Source organism: Polypterus senegalus, chromosome 6 (genome assembly GCF_016835505.1).
Source record: "Polypterus senegalus isolate Bchr_013 chromosome 6, ASM1683550v1, whole genome shotgun sequence".
Classification (NCBI taxonomy): domain Eukaryota; kingdom Metazoa; phylum Chordata; class Cladistia; order Polypteriformes; family Polypteridae; genus Polypterus; species Polypterus senegalus.
In genome coordinates this window covers 83,209,666-83,225,163 of record NC_053159.1, presented here as the reverse complement: position 1 = coordinate 83,225,163, position 15,498 = coordinate 83,209,666, and the positions used below count along the sequence as shown (strand labels likewise).

At 35.5% G+C, this 15,498-nt stretch overlaps 1 protein-coding gene across 2 annotated transcripts in view; it reads right to left on the bottom strand.

The window, feature by feature from the left end:
• traf3ip1 (TNF receptor-associated factor 3 interacting protein 1) overlaps positions 1-15,498 on the bottom strand; it is an 81,969-nt gene that overhangs the window by 45,733 nt on the left and 20,738 nt on the right. For both annotated transcript variants that reach the window (XM_039756431.1, XM_039756432.1), the window contains exons 6-8: positions 14,910-15,206; positions 13,050-13,130; positions 8,154-8,229 (exon numbers count right to left, since the gene is read on the bottom strand). In XM_039756431.1, the coding sequence (XP_039612365.1) occupies positions 8,154-8,229; positions 13,050-13,130; positions 14,910-15,206 (454 nt within the window). The remainder of the gene's footprint in view (positions 1-8,153; positions 8,230-13,049; positions 13,131-14,909; positions 15,207-15,498) is intronic.

Below are 15,498 nucleotides of genomic sequence, written 5' to 3'. Positions count from 1 at the left end.
CCCTAAAGTACTACTTTCTACCACACTACATGTGTTATTCCATGAGTCAATTTTCACTAAAATTATTTACTACTTCTTCTTCCTCTTTTGGCTGCTCCCGTTAGGGGTCGCCACAGAGGATTATCTTCTTCCATCTCGGCATCTTACACCCATTCACCGGCATGTCCTCTCTCACAACATCCATAGATCATCTCTTAGGCCTTCCTCTTTTTCGCTTCCCTGGCAGGTCTATCCTTAGCATCCTTCTCGCAATATACTCAGCATCTCTCCTCTGCACATGTCCAAACCAGCACAATCTTGCCTCTCTGACTTTGTCTTCCAATCGTCCAACTTGAGCTGACCCTCTAATATACTAATTTCTAATCCTATCCATCCTTGTCAGACCCAATGCAAATCTTAGCATCTTTAACTCTGCAACCTCCAGCTCTGTCTCCTACTTTCTGGTCAGTGCCACCGTCTCCAAACCATATAACATAGCTGGTCTCACTACCATCCTGTAGACCTTCCGTTTCACTCTTGCTGATATCAGTCTGTCACATTATCACTCCTGACATTCTTTGCCACCCATTCCACCTTGCTTGCACTCTCTTTTTCACCTCTCTTCAAAAATCCCCATCATTCTGTACTGTTGATCCTAAGTATTTAAACTCATCCACCTTCGCCAACTCTACTCCTTGCATCCTCACCATTCCACTGAGCTCTCTCTCATTTATACACATGTATTCTGTCTTGTTCCTACTGACCTTTATTCCTCTCCTCTCTAGAGCATATCTCCACTTCTCCAGGGTCTCCTCAACCTGCTCCCTACTATCACTACAGATCACAATGTCATCAGCAAACATCATAGTCCGAGGGGACTCCTGTCTAATGTCTGTCAACCTGTCCATCACCATTGCAAATAAGAAAGGGCTCACAGCTGATCCCTGATATAATCCCACCTCCACCTTGAATGCATCCATCACTCCTACCACAGACCTCACCATGGTCACACTTCCCTCGTACATATCCTGTACAAATCTTAAATACTTCTCTGCCACTCCTGACTCCTTCATACAATACCACAACTCCTCTCGAGGTACCCTGTCATATGCTTTCTTCAGGTCCAAAAGACGCAATGCAACTCCTTCTGGCCTTCTCTATACTTCTCCATCAACACCCTCAGAGCAAACATCGCATCTGTGGTGCTCTTTCTTGGCATGAAACCATACTGCTGCTCACTAATCATCACCTCACTTCTTACCCTAGCTTCCACTACTCTTTCTCATACTTCATGCTGTGGCTCATCAATTTTATCCCCCTGTAGTTACTACAGTCCTGCACATCCCCCTTATTCTTAAACATCTACAGCAGTACACTTCTACTCCACTCCTCAGGCATCCTCTCACTTTCCAAGATTCCATTAAACAATCTGGTTAAAAACTCCACTGCCATCTCTCCTATACACCTCCATGCTTCCACAGGTATGTCATCTGGACCAACAGCTTTTCCATTTTTCATCCTCTACATAGCTGTCCTTACTTCCTCCTTGCTAATCCATTGCACTTCCTGATTCACTATCTCCACATCATCCAACCTCTTCTCTCTCTCGTTCTCTTCATTCATCAGCCTCTCAAAGTACTCTTTCCATCTGCTCAACACACTCTCCTTGCTTGGGAGTACGTTTCCATCTTTATCCTTTATTACCCTGACCTGCTGCTCATCTTTCCCAGCTCAGTCCCTCTGTCTAGCCAATCAAATAAATAGCTACTTTGAATAAAAAAAAAACCCTATAATCTAAAAAAATAGCTGCTATAATTAATTGAATAAAACTTTAATTTGGAAGCTTAACTATAATGAAATACTATGTTGACTGACTTAAGCAGTTTTGTAATTATTAAAACCAATCAATTTTAACACAAATACATTCAAAACTTATAATTACATCATCATTTCTATAACTTTTTAAAGGCATTCAGTTACTTTATAAGAAAAAACATTTTTATTTGTGTAATAGTATGGTTTGATCTACATGCCAGATGAGAAGTGACCTCTCACGTCCTATAAGACACAAGACTTTACATAAAAATATGTTAAATCATGGGTTAAATTAGGTGCTACTGTTTATGTTAAAAAAATATTTTATCAAAGTATTTCCCCATTATCTATACTTTTATTCACAACTTGGCCATTCACCTATTACAGAATTTTGTTTCTTCGTAAACTAATGGCAAATACAAAACACTTTTTTACCTATAAAATACAATAAATCCTGCCACTTATTGTTCGATTTATGTGGGCTGGGAATCTTCATAGCTATTTTTTACACCTTCAGGAAATCCTTAGGCAGTGTCATTTCCACTGGCCAATCCGAGCATAGAATTTATGTTTCAAAAAGCAGCAGCATTTTGACTTGACTTAACTGGATAAATGGGTCTAAATGTGAAGAAGAACCAATTATGATTTTGCAATTTGCTACTATGTTAATGAATTTGCCTTTTTCAAGGGTACCATTTTAAGTGATCCCTAAGCTGGAAAGAAGTATCCTACACCCTCTTTAATTAGGGACATAACCAGTTCAATTCAAATTATTCTTATTAATCGCACTTGTACTAATGACTTCAGACCGCTATACAATTACTTAAATTAAGGAAAATATAATATAAACAGAAAACTATTTTCAAAGCAACACCAAAAAAATTTACAAATACGAATACTAAATGCAATTACTTATGGATCACCCTGAGGATATTAGCAAAGAACCTAGAAATTGTGCAACTGGACAAGGCATACATATGAATTAGGATTACTTGCCCTTTTGTTGAATTTTTTTAGTAGATTATAGAGTAAATACCTTTCCTCAAAATGTTTCCTTAGCAAAAATGCAAATGACACAGATCATTAACCTGGTGCTACAAAAAAGAAGCACCTGTACAAATGCATGTTTTCTGTATTGAGAAAGTATAACACTTACTTCTTGATCCTTCACTGTTTACCAGACATATGTGCTGCATAAATCAAATCACACTGTCACACTGTTGTAGACACTTATGCCCATACTGGCTTTAAACCAAATTAAATTTGCAGTTGAACTGGCAGTGTTTTTATTATTAGTGTATTTTCCTTCAAAACACTGTCAAGTTTTCAATTAAAGCACTTGAGACTCAACATTATTGAACAAAGAGTTTACAATGATGAGGATTTAAAACTAACACTTTGACTAATAATAAGGAATCTTTGAAAGACTTAATTTCTTCAGATTCATATTTAGGTTTTAGCATGTAGGCTGGGCTTCTGAAGCACTTACACCTAATCAAAGACTGCTTCTTGCCTTGTGCCCTGCTCTGCCACAACAGGCTCTAGGCTCTTTGGAAAGCAAACTGAATTAAGTAGTTATGAGAATTTTATGTCATGTATGACAGAGAGCCTACTTTCAATTGAGTACAGAGTCGTATATGATACTATATTGCAAGGTTATATTTTTTTTCCATTAAGGAAGTGTTTGATTCCATATTTATAATGGTTTATTATAACTATTAATTTAAAGATTTTACAGTAAAACATGTATATAACAACATTCTTTTAATTAATGGAATACAAAAAAGAATGAAGTGTGAATATATAAAAATACAGATCAATATACAGTGATGCTTGAAACTATAAGATCCCTTTAGAATTTTCACTTTTTCTTAACAAATATACTGTATGATTTAAATTGTTACCGGATTTTTACATAAGTTCAAAAACTAGATAAAGAGAACCCAAATAAACAAATAACACAAAATCATTATGCTTGTGTGTTTATTTATTGAGGAAAACTATCAAATGTTTCATATTTGTGTGTGAAAAAAGTACGTGAACCTCTGATATTATCAGTTCATTAGAAGGGGAAATTAGAGCCAGGTGTTTTAGTCAATGGGATGACAATCAGGTTTGATTGTGGAAGACCTTGCCCTGTTTAAAGAACATAAATCCAGGTCTTCACTATCAAAATATGATTATTACCACACAGGTTTGTGGAAGTGTGTCATGCCTCGAAGAAAGGATATTTTGAGGATCCTGGAAAATAGTTGTTGACACTCACCAGGCTGAAAAAGGTACACATATATTTTTGAAGAATTTGGATTCCATCAGTACACTATTAGGCATATACAAATGGAGGAAATTCAACACCACTGTTACCCTCACCAGGAATGGTTAACCAAAAAAAAAATTATTCCAAGAGAAAGGTTTATATAACGGTAAAGTCAAAGAATCTAAATACCTCTCTTGCAATTGCTAACATTATTGTTCATGTGTCCACCATCAAGTTGACAAAAAATGCTGAAAAACATAATGGTACTAGCTTTTCTGCATTGTTGGTAGTGCAGAGTAAAACTGGTACTGCAATGAGGAGTGACTATAAATGGACAGATGGTTCAATCATATGTGAGAAAAGTGAGACTAAAAACAACACACGAAAATAAATTACAGTGCTACTGCATTGCCTTAACATACAGTATCTCAAAAAGAAATCAATAGCAGAAATCGTGTCTGGAATTGCTTTGTGTTTGAGGTTGTAGAACTTCATCATGTGATTGCTGGGATCATGCTTATCATTTAAGAAAATAAGGCAAAACCCACACACAGGCTTTTGTAATTGTTATTTTTATCCCATTTTGCAGATGTGGGCTGTAACCGTTTAATTTGGAGATGATGAGATAAATCACTTTTTAATGTCTTACACAGTCTTGATAAAGGAAAAGATGCTTTGCATTCATTCTCAGACTGAACATCTACAGATGCCTTGTTGAAGCATCCATATACATCCTCTAACTATAGTATACAGTTCAGGTCCAAATATCCAGAATCATTAATATAGCACTGTGGAATGTAGGATGAAACCACACCACTAAAAGTGCTGTAGCAAGTAAATACTGAGACAAGTTTCAAAGGAAGAGGATGTCTGATGTGTTTACACTAGCGATGAAATGAGCGGCTTGTTGATAGTAGTCATTAGGAATTTTGCTGGCTATGGTGAGGAGGAAGAATCAGTAGCAGCTAGTATTTAACCAAATACAACGTAAGGTTGACAGGCACGGTACCGAAAAATAGTAACGTTAAATGAATCCTCATGAGATGCTCAATATTAGTGCATCATTCCAATAAGAATTTTAGATTTCAAACAATGCCTGCACTTACCAGTTTGGAGGAGTCCTCTTCTTTAGCGGTCAGTTAACGGGCAGTTTTCATTCTGTGTGCGTGGCTATGTACTCCCATTATGCGGCTAAAAGCAGACAAGCAGCTGATTTTGCAACAGTCAAGAGTAACGAAATGGGAAAGGGGAGCAGCAGTCACAGTGTGGGGATGGTAGAAGTTTTACTTAACTTGTTTGTGTATTTTGAAATGTAGGTAAGTTAGTTTATGTGTAGGAATACAATGAGAATAAGGGGATGGACCAACTGGTATGCGCCAACTGAGTATGTAGGAAATGTTTAAAAAGCTCCTGTGCCATTACTTTGGGAGTCAGTGGTAGGGATAGTTGTCACTATTGTGTGTATTGCAAAGTTAACCCCCCACCACATATGCTGTTGGCTGTTTTAAAGGTATTTTTCAACCTTGTTAAGGCAGGGAGCCTCCTGGATTTTGGGAGTGCATCAGCAACGTACTGAGATATAGGTTTTGGCTGCTACTGAGCTTTTTCTTTCTACCATTATCTTTTTTGGCAGCTTTGGACTATGTGCATCTTCTAAGCCATTGTCTGTAACTACTGTGCATGAATGTTTTCAGTAATTTACTGAATTTGTCCTTTTTTTGTCAACTTTTTTATGGATTTTTGTTCTTTATCTCGCCAACAAATAATGGATTATGATTCTTCCTGCAATAAACATTAGTGACTTTGGTTTCAAAATACTTTGTGCTTTATCTGTGTTTTGGGGCATCTTGACTGCCGTCCACCTATGAACTACTAGCAGGGTCTAACTTAAGACAGTGTATCATGACACTTCTCCATTTCTTAATACCTAAATAAAATTTATTTAGTGTTAATATGACATATAGAATAATGTGTTTATATAAATGCACAGCAGACACACACAGATACAGCAGTGCAACCAAAAAATTATACTGAATATGAATCACAAATGTTAAATTAGGCACAAATGTTTGGTTTTTAAAAACAAACTAATGTTGATGTGTATAGCCTCTTTGTGATGAACACAGTGAAAACACAAAGTATATCATATACCTAAAAGGTATATTGGCAAAAGTCTACTTTCTAATTCTGAATTGTTACACATGCTAGACAATAAAAAGGTCAGATCACTCATGTATGTTAATCTTAAAAACAGAACAACAAATCCTGTTTTAAGAAGTGTTCTTGAATAATGGATTAATGTAAACCTGACAAGTATGATTTCACACAAGAAGTATTAAACTTTGGACAAAAGTAAAAAGGAGGCACAGATTTGAAAAATTAAAGCATCAAGAGTTTGTGACATTTGAAATAGGAAAAGAACTGACATCCTTTAAATATTTCACCGTAGTAAGTTTTTAGCAGCTAATGTTGCAGATATAATCCTTACAATAGCAAAATTAAAAACATACCAGTGTAATTCTCTGATAAAATATACTGTAAAAAGATGTGGTTATAAACACAACTTTAAAGAATTTATCTTGGAATCTAATAATTCAAGAGTACAGATATAATAATCCTTGAATTTTTCTTTTTAGTATTGATTTCAAACAACACTTATCAGTAAGTGGAAAGAAAATGTCATAGAACAAAATTAAAACGTGGACACTGTAATATAAATCAGGTAGTCCGTGATGAGCGTCATACTGAAATCCTCGCAAATAAAAATTGAGTCTGAATAATGGAGGTAATTTTAATTAAAAAGCTGGTGAAAAAGAAAAATTAGTATCCCGATACCTGAAATTTCACTATTACTAATTTCAAATACATACACAATTGTGGCATTTCTCATGAGAACACTGAACAACAATGGTGTGTATAGCAAGCCTGCAAGGACAAAGCCACTACTATCTAAGAAGAACATTGCTCTCTTGCTAAAGGTTGGTAAATACCATGTAGATAAACCAGACGTACACTGAAAGAATGTTCTGTGGCTAGAGGAGTCCAAAATAGAAGTTTTTGGCTTGAATATGAAGTGTTATGTTTGGCTAAAAGCAAACACTGCACTGTGGCATAAGACCCTAACCCCACCTGTGAAACATGGCAGTGGCAATATCATGATTTGGCACCGCTGGGCTACCTCTAGTCTAGTATGGCTTGCCACCATTGATGGAACTATGAATTCTACACGGTACCAGCAAATTTTACAAGAAATTGTCAGTGTTTTGTCTGTGTACTGAAGCTCAAAAGAAAGTGGGTCATACAACAAGACCACAACCCTAAGCACAAAATTCATTATACCAAAGAATACATTTTTTGGAATGACTAAGTCAAAGACCTGATGTCAATCCTACAGAAAAATGTTGCCGAAGAAAGTGAAGCAAGCAGTTCATGCAAGGAAGCCCACCAACATCCCTGAGTTGAAGCAGTTCTGCAAGGAGGAATGGGCTAAAATTCCTTAAAGGTAAAATGCAGACTGATGACTTATTACTAAGAACAAAGATTCATATACTTTTTCACAAACAAATATGTAAAACTGGATAATTTTTCTTAATAAATAAAAGTACAATGTTTTTGCATCATTTATTTAATTGTGGTTTTTCATCTAGTTTAAACATTTGTGTATAAATTTGATCACATTTATGCAGAAATAGAGAAAATTCTTACTGTAGTGCCTTCTAGAACACTGTAATTCACTTGCTTTTTTTCAGTGGTACCACATATGACAAACTGAATTAACAATGTCAAACCACAATAAAAGTCATAACTACACCTAGAAAAAATTTTGTTTATTGCAGCTAAGCTTCCACCTAACTTTAAAAAAGATCTTTATTATGTTATTCAAATAATAGATTAATAAGGAAACATTAATCTATGCTGGTACATACTACTTAACTGCATACATACCTATACACTACAGCTATTCAAATACACCACCATACTTATATACTTAAGGGATGTTATAAAGCTTTAGCAATTCAGTTAACTCCAAACAACTAATATTTTCTAGTCTACTTTAACATCCCCAATTGCTCTAAGCTTCACATAGACAAAACAAAAATACCTGCGCCACCAGGTTTGTGCCGCCTTCTCTGTCCTTTTGCTGAAGATGGTCGAGGTATTCTTGCAGGGCTTTCAGTCTTAAAAAAAAAATTATATATATATATATATATATAATATACACACACACACACACACACACACACACACACATACACGTATATGTCATTTACAATTTAATTTCAGTTCTCTAGGCAGAAATGTAAAAGTTTGTTTACTTATTCTATTGTGTCTAGAAACAACAACAAAAGTTTCAGATAGCATATCTATGAACTTCGGTCACTCTAAAAGCTCAACTAAATTAATTCTGTTTATCATGATCTTACCTCCAGTTCCTCACCCTTATAGGTTGACAGAAGAAAAACAAAGTGAAAGTAAATAAGATGCTTTTTCCAAAGGGATCAACACGATACGATGTTATATGCAGGCATACATTTATAAATATTTAAATACACATAATCAAATTATTTCATTTTTAAGAATGATGCAGGAAGAATGTTAAATAACTGTAGGTCTACAAAAAACCCCCCGCGTGGAAATATAACTACTACAGAAGTTAGTGGGTCAAATGAAATGTCTCCTGAATATAGCAATAAGGTTATCATGAGAGCTACAAAGTTTTATATGATTACTAATTAAAACGGTTACCAATAAACACATTCTTTAAAACTATGAAAACTATCAGAAATCCCAAATCATACAATTATCTTTCCTGATAACATCTAAACCTAACATTCTCTAACTGGCTTAACCCACCAATACAATTCAATAATGCAATAAATACAATACCTCTACTCCAAAGACCTCAGTGGGCTTCCAAAAAAAAAAAACAAAACATAGGTATAGTTACACAATACACCAGCCCTTGACAGAGCAAATCAGAATCACCAATTAACCAAACACGTGTCCTGGGTGTGTGGTAAGAAAACCAAACTATAAGAGAAAAATCCAATCAGGCAAACATGGACTGAATGTTCAAACACCTCAAAATGACATATATAAAATTCTCAAACCCCATTGTCAATAAATACCCAGGACAGGGCTCCAATCCCCCAAAGTACAAATACAAACTATCAGAGCAAGGCTAACTTACAGCTGCTATTCTACCTACCACACCTTTGTAAACACATAAAAAATGTAAAACCACAAGCAATGACTGAGAATTGGAATCAAACCCAGAATGCTGGATCTGGCAGGAACTAGAACTAACTTTTGCAACTCTCTGCCATCCTGTGTTTTACTATCTACACATAATGTTTAGTTTGAAGATTTAGGAAATTTTAAAAGACTGCACAGTCTTACATCTTTCCTGAAGGGGCTTGAGTTGCCTTGAAAGCTTGCATATTGCAATCTTTCTAGTTAGCCAATAAAAGGTGTAATTTTGCTTAACTTCTCACCACAAAGACTGTACATACAAAGACTGTTCTGCTAAATATGATGCTAAATAATACATACAGGTGCCGGTCATAAAATTAGAAGATCATGACAAAGTTGATTTCAGTAATTCCATTCAAAAAGTGAAACTTGTATATTAGATTCATTCATTACACACAGACTGATGTATTTCAAATGTTTATTTCTTTCAATTTTGATGATTATAACTGACAACTAATGAAAGTCCCAAATTCAGTATCTCAGAAAATTAGAATATTGTGAAAAGGTTCAATATTGAAGACACCTGGTGCCACACTCTAATCAGCTAATTAACTCAAAACACCTGCAAAAGCCTTTAAATGGTCTCTCAGTCTAGTTCTGTAGGCTACACAATCATGGGGAAGACTGCTGACTTGACAGTTGTCCAAAAGACGACCATTGACACCTTGCACAAGGAGGGCAAGACACAAAAGGTCATTGCTAAAGAGGCTGGCTATTCACAGAGCTTTGTGTCTAAACACATTAATAGAGAGGCGAAGGGAAGGACAAGATGTGATAAAAAAAAAGTGTACGAGCAATAGCACCCTGGAGAGGATTGTGAAACAAAACCCCTTCAAAACAGTGGGGGAGATTCACAAACAGTGGACTGCAGCTGGAGTCAGTGCTTCAAGAACCACCACGCACAGACGTATGCAAGACATGGCTTTCAGCTGTCACATTCCTTGTGTCAAGCCACTCTTGAACAAGAGACCGTGTCAGAAGCGTCTCGCCTGGACTGCTGCTGAGTGGTCCAAAGTTATGTTCTCTGATGAAAGTAAATTTTGCATTTCCTTTGGAAATCAAGGTCCCAGAGTCTGGAGGAAGAGAGGAGAGGCACAGAATCCACGTTGCTTGAGGTCCAGTGTAAAGTTTCCACAGTCAGTGATGGTTTGGGGTGCCATGTCATCTGCTGGTGTTGGTCCATTGTGTTTTCTGAGGTCCAAGGTCAACGCAGCCGTCTACCAGGAAGTTTTAGAGCACTTCATGCTTCCTGCTGCTGACGAACTTTATGGAGATGCAGATTTCATTTTCCAACAGGACCTGGCACCTGCACAAAGTGCCAAAACTACCAGTACCTGGTTTAAGGACCATGGTATCCCTGTTCTTGATTGGCCAGCAAACTCGCCTGACCTTAACCCCATAGAAAATCTATGGGGTATTGTGAAGAGGAAGATGCAATACGCCAGACCCAACAATTCAGAAGAGCTGAAGGCCACTATCAGAGCAACATGGGCTCTCATAACACCTGAGCAGTGCCACAGACTGATCGACTCCATGCCACACCGCATTGCTGCAGTAATCCAGGCCAAAGGAGCCCCAACTAAATATTGAGTGCTGTACATGCTCATACTTTTCATGTTCATACCTTTCAGTTGGCCAACATTTCTAAAAATCCTTTTTTTGCATTGGTCTAATTGATATTCTAATTTTCCGAGATACTGAATTTGGGAATTTCATTAGTTGTCAGTTATAATCATCAAAATTAAAAAAATAAACATTTGAAATACATCAGTCTGTGTGTAATGAATGAATCTAATATACAAGTTTCACTTTTTGAATGGAATTACTGAAATAAATCAACTTTGTCATGATATTCTAATTTTATGACCGGCACCTGTATACAGTATTCCATTATCATTACAAACTTTACAAATTCTTTGTAATGTGTACCAATGATCTATTTAGTCTATAAGCCTGAAGTATGTATTTTTCTAAAGACTGACTTACAAAAAAAACCTTACACAAAAATGCCATTATTACTCCAGGAACCTTCCAATGAATGTTCAAAGTTAAACCGGAACCAATGGGAGTACATTCAGCAAAGCTATGCTTTCAACCTGTGTCACAAGGACATTACAGGTTTGCAGGATCATTATTGTTATATTACAGTCTAATAATTCTTTGCATTTATATAGCGCTTTTCTCACTACTCAAAGCGCTCAGCAATTGCAGGTTAAGGGCCTTGCTCAAGGGCCCAACAGAGCAGAGTCCCTTTTGGTATTTGCAGGATTTGAACCGGCAACCTTCCGATTGCCAGTGCAGATCCCTAGCCTCAGAGCCACCACTCCGCCTGACTAAGCACTTTTTGTCTTGGGTGGTAGTTTAATACATGATCTTTAATGAAAAGGTATACAGGTAAATAACAGACAAGCTTGAAATAATGCAACACGTGCAGGTTTAAAAGAATGCAGAAAAATATATATTTAGCCTTTAGCATGAATAATCATGCTACTACTGTATCACAGACACATACTAAATGTGACATCCTGCTAGTATAAACCAAAAATATAATTAAAATAAGGAAAAGAAAATAACATTGGATGCACTTTCAAAATGAGTTCCTATATACTAAACAGATATGATGATACATATAAGCCATAGAAACAAATCTATCCATTGAACACTATTTGGTCTTCTTTGTTTAATGTGTAACTATTTTAGTTGTTAAAGACAAACTTATCTAATGGCTAAACAGGACTTCTGAGTACAAGGTGTCCTGCCAGTAAATGACAGTGGGGTGGGGGCTGGCAGATAAGCATAAAGTCTTTTATGTTCTGTGCCTGGTTTGACTTGAGCACACTTGGTAACAAGGTAACCATTCTTTAAATGAGTCTGTAACAATCTGTGCAAACAATAAGTTAAGAGTTTATTAAGATTTAAAGTCTATCATTACTCTGTGTCACAGTGTTACAAATAGTTATTTAAAAAAAAAAAACCCTAAGGTGAACACTTTCTGAAAAGAGTGACATATGTTGAAGTGCCAATGAAAATCTAGTAAATGCATGGAGAACAAAAAAATTCATGGTAAAAATTTCTTCACACTTAGAATTTGTTTATTTCTCACAGCAATTTATTATTTATATCACTAAACAATAAATTATCGCCCAAATTACTATTCTATGACAGAAAATAAAACACAAATGAGAAAACAAAATAAAAAAACTAGGAAAGCCACACTTGGGGATTAAGCAGCAATCAAAGAACCCCAACTCACATTAACAAATAAGACAGCAGGTTAAGCTGTACTCTAACACCCAAAACTACAAAATATCTGGAGAAAAAAAAATATAATGAGAATAAAAACAAAAACAAAAGCAAGGCATATAAATCAACTAAACATAAATTATGCCTATACCTCATTGACATCTTCAGGCTTTTTTAAAAAAAGTAAAAACATCAGAATTGTTAGCTTATATAAAAATAATCTGTATGGAAGGATGTATAGGCTTTTTCTAGCATCTGTTATTTAGGAGTTAATTCATGCGCTTCCATGCATTTAAATATTACTATTATGCCACAAAATACAACAAGGTTACAAGTAACTCGGAGGAGGCAAACAAATACCTATAAACAAGTTTAAATAAAAAAAACAAAAATGTGGGTCCAGTGCTACACCTGTATGACCACCATATTAAAAGCACACTAGTAAATTTCTTAAGAATTTAAAAAAATTATTAATAAGGTTCACCAAGTATCAAAAACCAACCTCATTTTGTGTGTCAGTTTTAATGCTTCTCGCAGATGGCTCAGGAGGCTTTGAAGACTCCGTGTCTGTCAGTTCTTTAGACTTAAACAAAGAAACCAATTATTTTATTTCAAAATATCTAACAGTATTCATTTAAAACCATTGACATGTTGAAATGTATTTAAACTTTAATCCAATTGTAAGAATCCAATTCTTAGAAAAGAGGTAAACATTATCGAGTAACATTAGGCTAGGGTCTATTTGTTCAGCAAGTGTAATAGGACGGGTAACAAAAGTTGATTGCCACAAGTGAAGAGATGTAATAACTAATAATTTACAATCATAGATTACAATAAATACTGCAATTAAACAAATTAACTGACAATATAAAATATCGTAAAAGTTTTTTTTCTTCCCGATTCAATATTTATTCACAGAACAGATGGGTCTTCAATCGCTTCTTAAATACATTGAGGGAGTCAGCAATTCGGATAGAGGTGGTCAGCCAGTTCCACCAACTATGAACTACACAGAAAGAGAGTCTGGATTGAAACTTAATACCAAGCTGAGGCGACATCACTAGATAATTTTCTCCTCCAGACCAGAGTGAGCAAGCAAGGCATGCTGGTTAAGCGGACTGGCAATGCTAAACTGGCCCCAAGTTGTGTTTGTGTTAGTGTGTGTGTGTCCACCTTGCAATGGGCTGGTGTCCTGTCTAGAGATCGTTCCTGTCTTGTGTCCAATGTTTGCTGGGATAGATGCTGACTTTCCCACGACCCTGACCTAGGTAAGTGGGTTTAGAAGATGGATGGATGGGTTACAGTTTTTACCCACTCAGTAAAGAATTATATACTTTTATAACTTGATATTTGGCGAGTTTACATATTATGCCTCATTTACAGCAAGTTAATGTCATAAAGTATATATTTAGCAACTATTGCTGCCATTCCTTTCTGAAAGTGAATTTGAAACTTTGATTTCCACAAAAAACAGAGTTTTCAAAAAATACCTAGAATTTTTACATAACAAAACAAAAACTTTATTAAAAACTTTATTATAAAACTTTCAGAAATTTCCTTTCAAGAACCTTCAAAATGTTCTCCTTGAAATGCAATTCACTTGTCCCAGTGATCTCCCAACTCTTGCACTCATCTTTTATTACTATGTCTAAAACCTTCGCCATTTTAATAGGATTTCTCCCATTGTAGCAAAACTTCCATTTTGCTTCAAATTTAATTTCAGGAACAAAAAATTCATAAGGAGTATGCTCTGACGAATACATGAGGTGCAAAACAACAACTGCATTATTTTTCATCAAAAACACTTTACTAATACAGTGCATCATGGTGCAAAATGTTATTGCCATTGCTCATTGTATTTCTCGACAAAAGCCTTCCCATAGACACACCAACACTTCAATGTAATATTAACTCTTTATGAGCAAGTCCGACAATGATGAAAAACATGACCATCATTGGCTGTTGAAAATATGCCCTGATGATTGCTGAAATTGCTGAAGTCACCTGCACAATTGTAGAACAAATACCAAAAACATGCTCAGCACAATGCCACACAATAGACTGATTAACTAGACATGCAGGCATAATATAATTCCTAAATGTACTTTCAAAACATTCTTTTAAAATTAATTTTCCTGAAATAGGCCAGGGGCGTTTGGGTAGTAGTGTATACTAACATCTTAATTATAGTATAAAATAAGAATGTGGAAAACACAAATTCACCACAGTCATCTGTAATAAAATAGTTATAGTGTACTGTTTACACATTTAGGATGTACAATTAAAATCCATTCATTTTTTGCAGATGTCTGCCCATTGAATTTTTTAAAGTACAACTATTACTTTTTAAGATGATACATACCTTTACATCTAAATCATTTGGTAACTCCCTTGGTTTATTACGTTCTCTTCTTTTTTCTCTGTCTTTCTCGTTTGACTGCTCCTGGTCTTTCCCTTTATCTCTTTTTTCCTTGTCTCGGTCACGACTCTTTTCTTTATCTCGATCTCTGTCTCTGGTTCTTTCACGGTCTCTTCCCTTGTCATACTTTTCTCCATCTCTATGTCTGTCTTTCTCTGTCTTCTTACTCTCAGTTTCCTTCTGCTCTTCTTTTCGATCTCTGCTGGTACTTCTCTCCTTAATTTCTTCATCTTTCTTCTCCTTAACATAAATCATTTATTTTTAAATATACAGTTAATCCAAATAAAGTGGCAAAATAAAACTCTATTGGCTAAATTGTTTTATTTTTATAGTATAACACAATTTTTCAGGAACATATGTTTATACAATTTGAGTTAAGGTGGATTCAGCTTCACATAGGAAGCAAAACGTCTTAAATACTATATTACACACATTATAAATAATGAACCATTGAACAGCAAGTACATTTCTTAGTTACAAGGATGTTAACAAATTACAGTGATTTAATGAAAAACTAAAAGGTTTTTGAAAC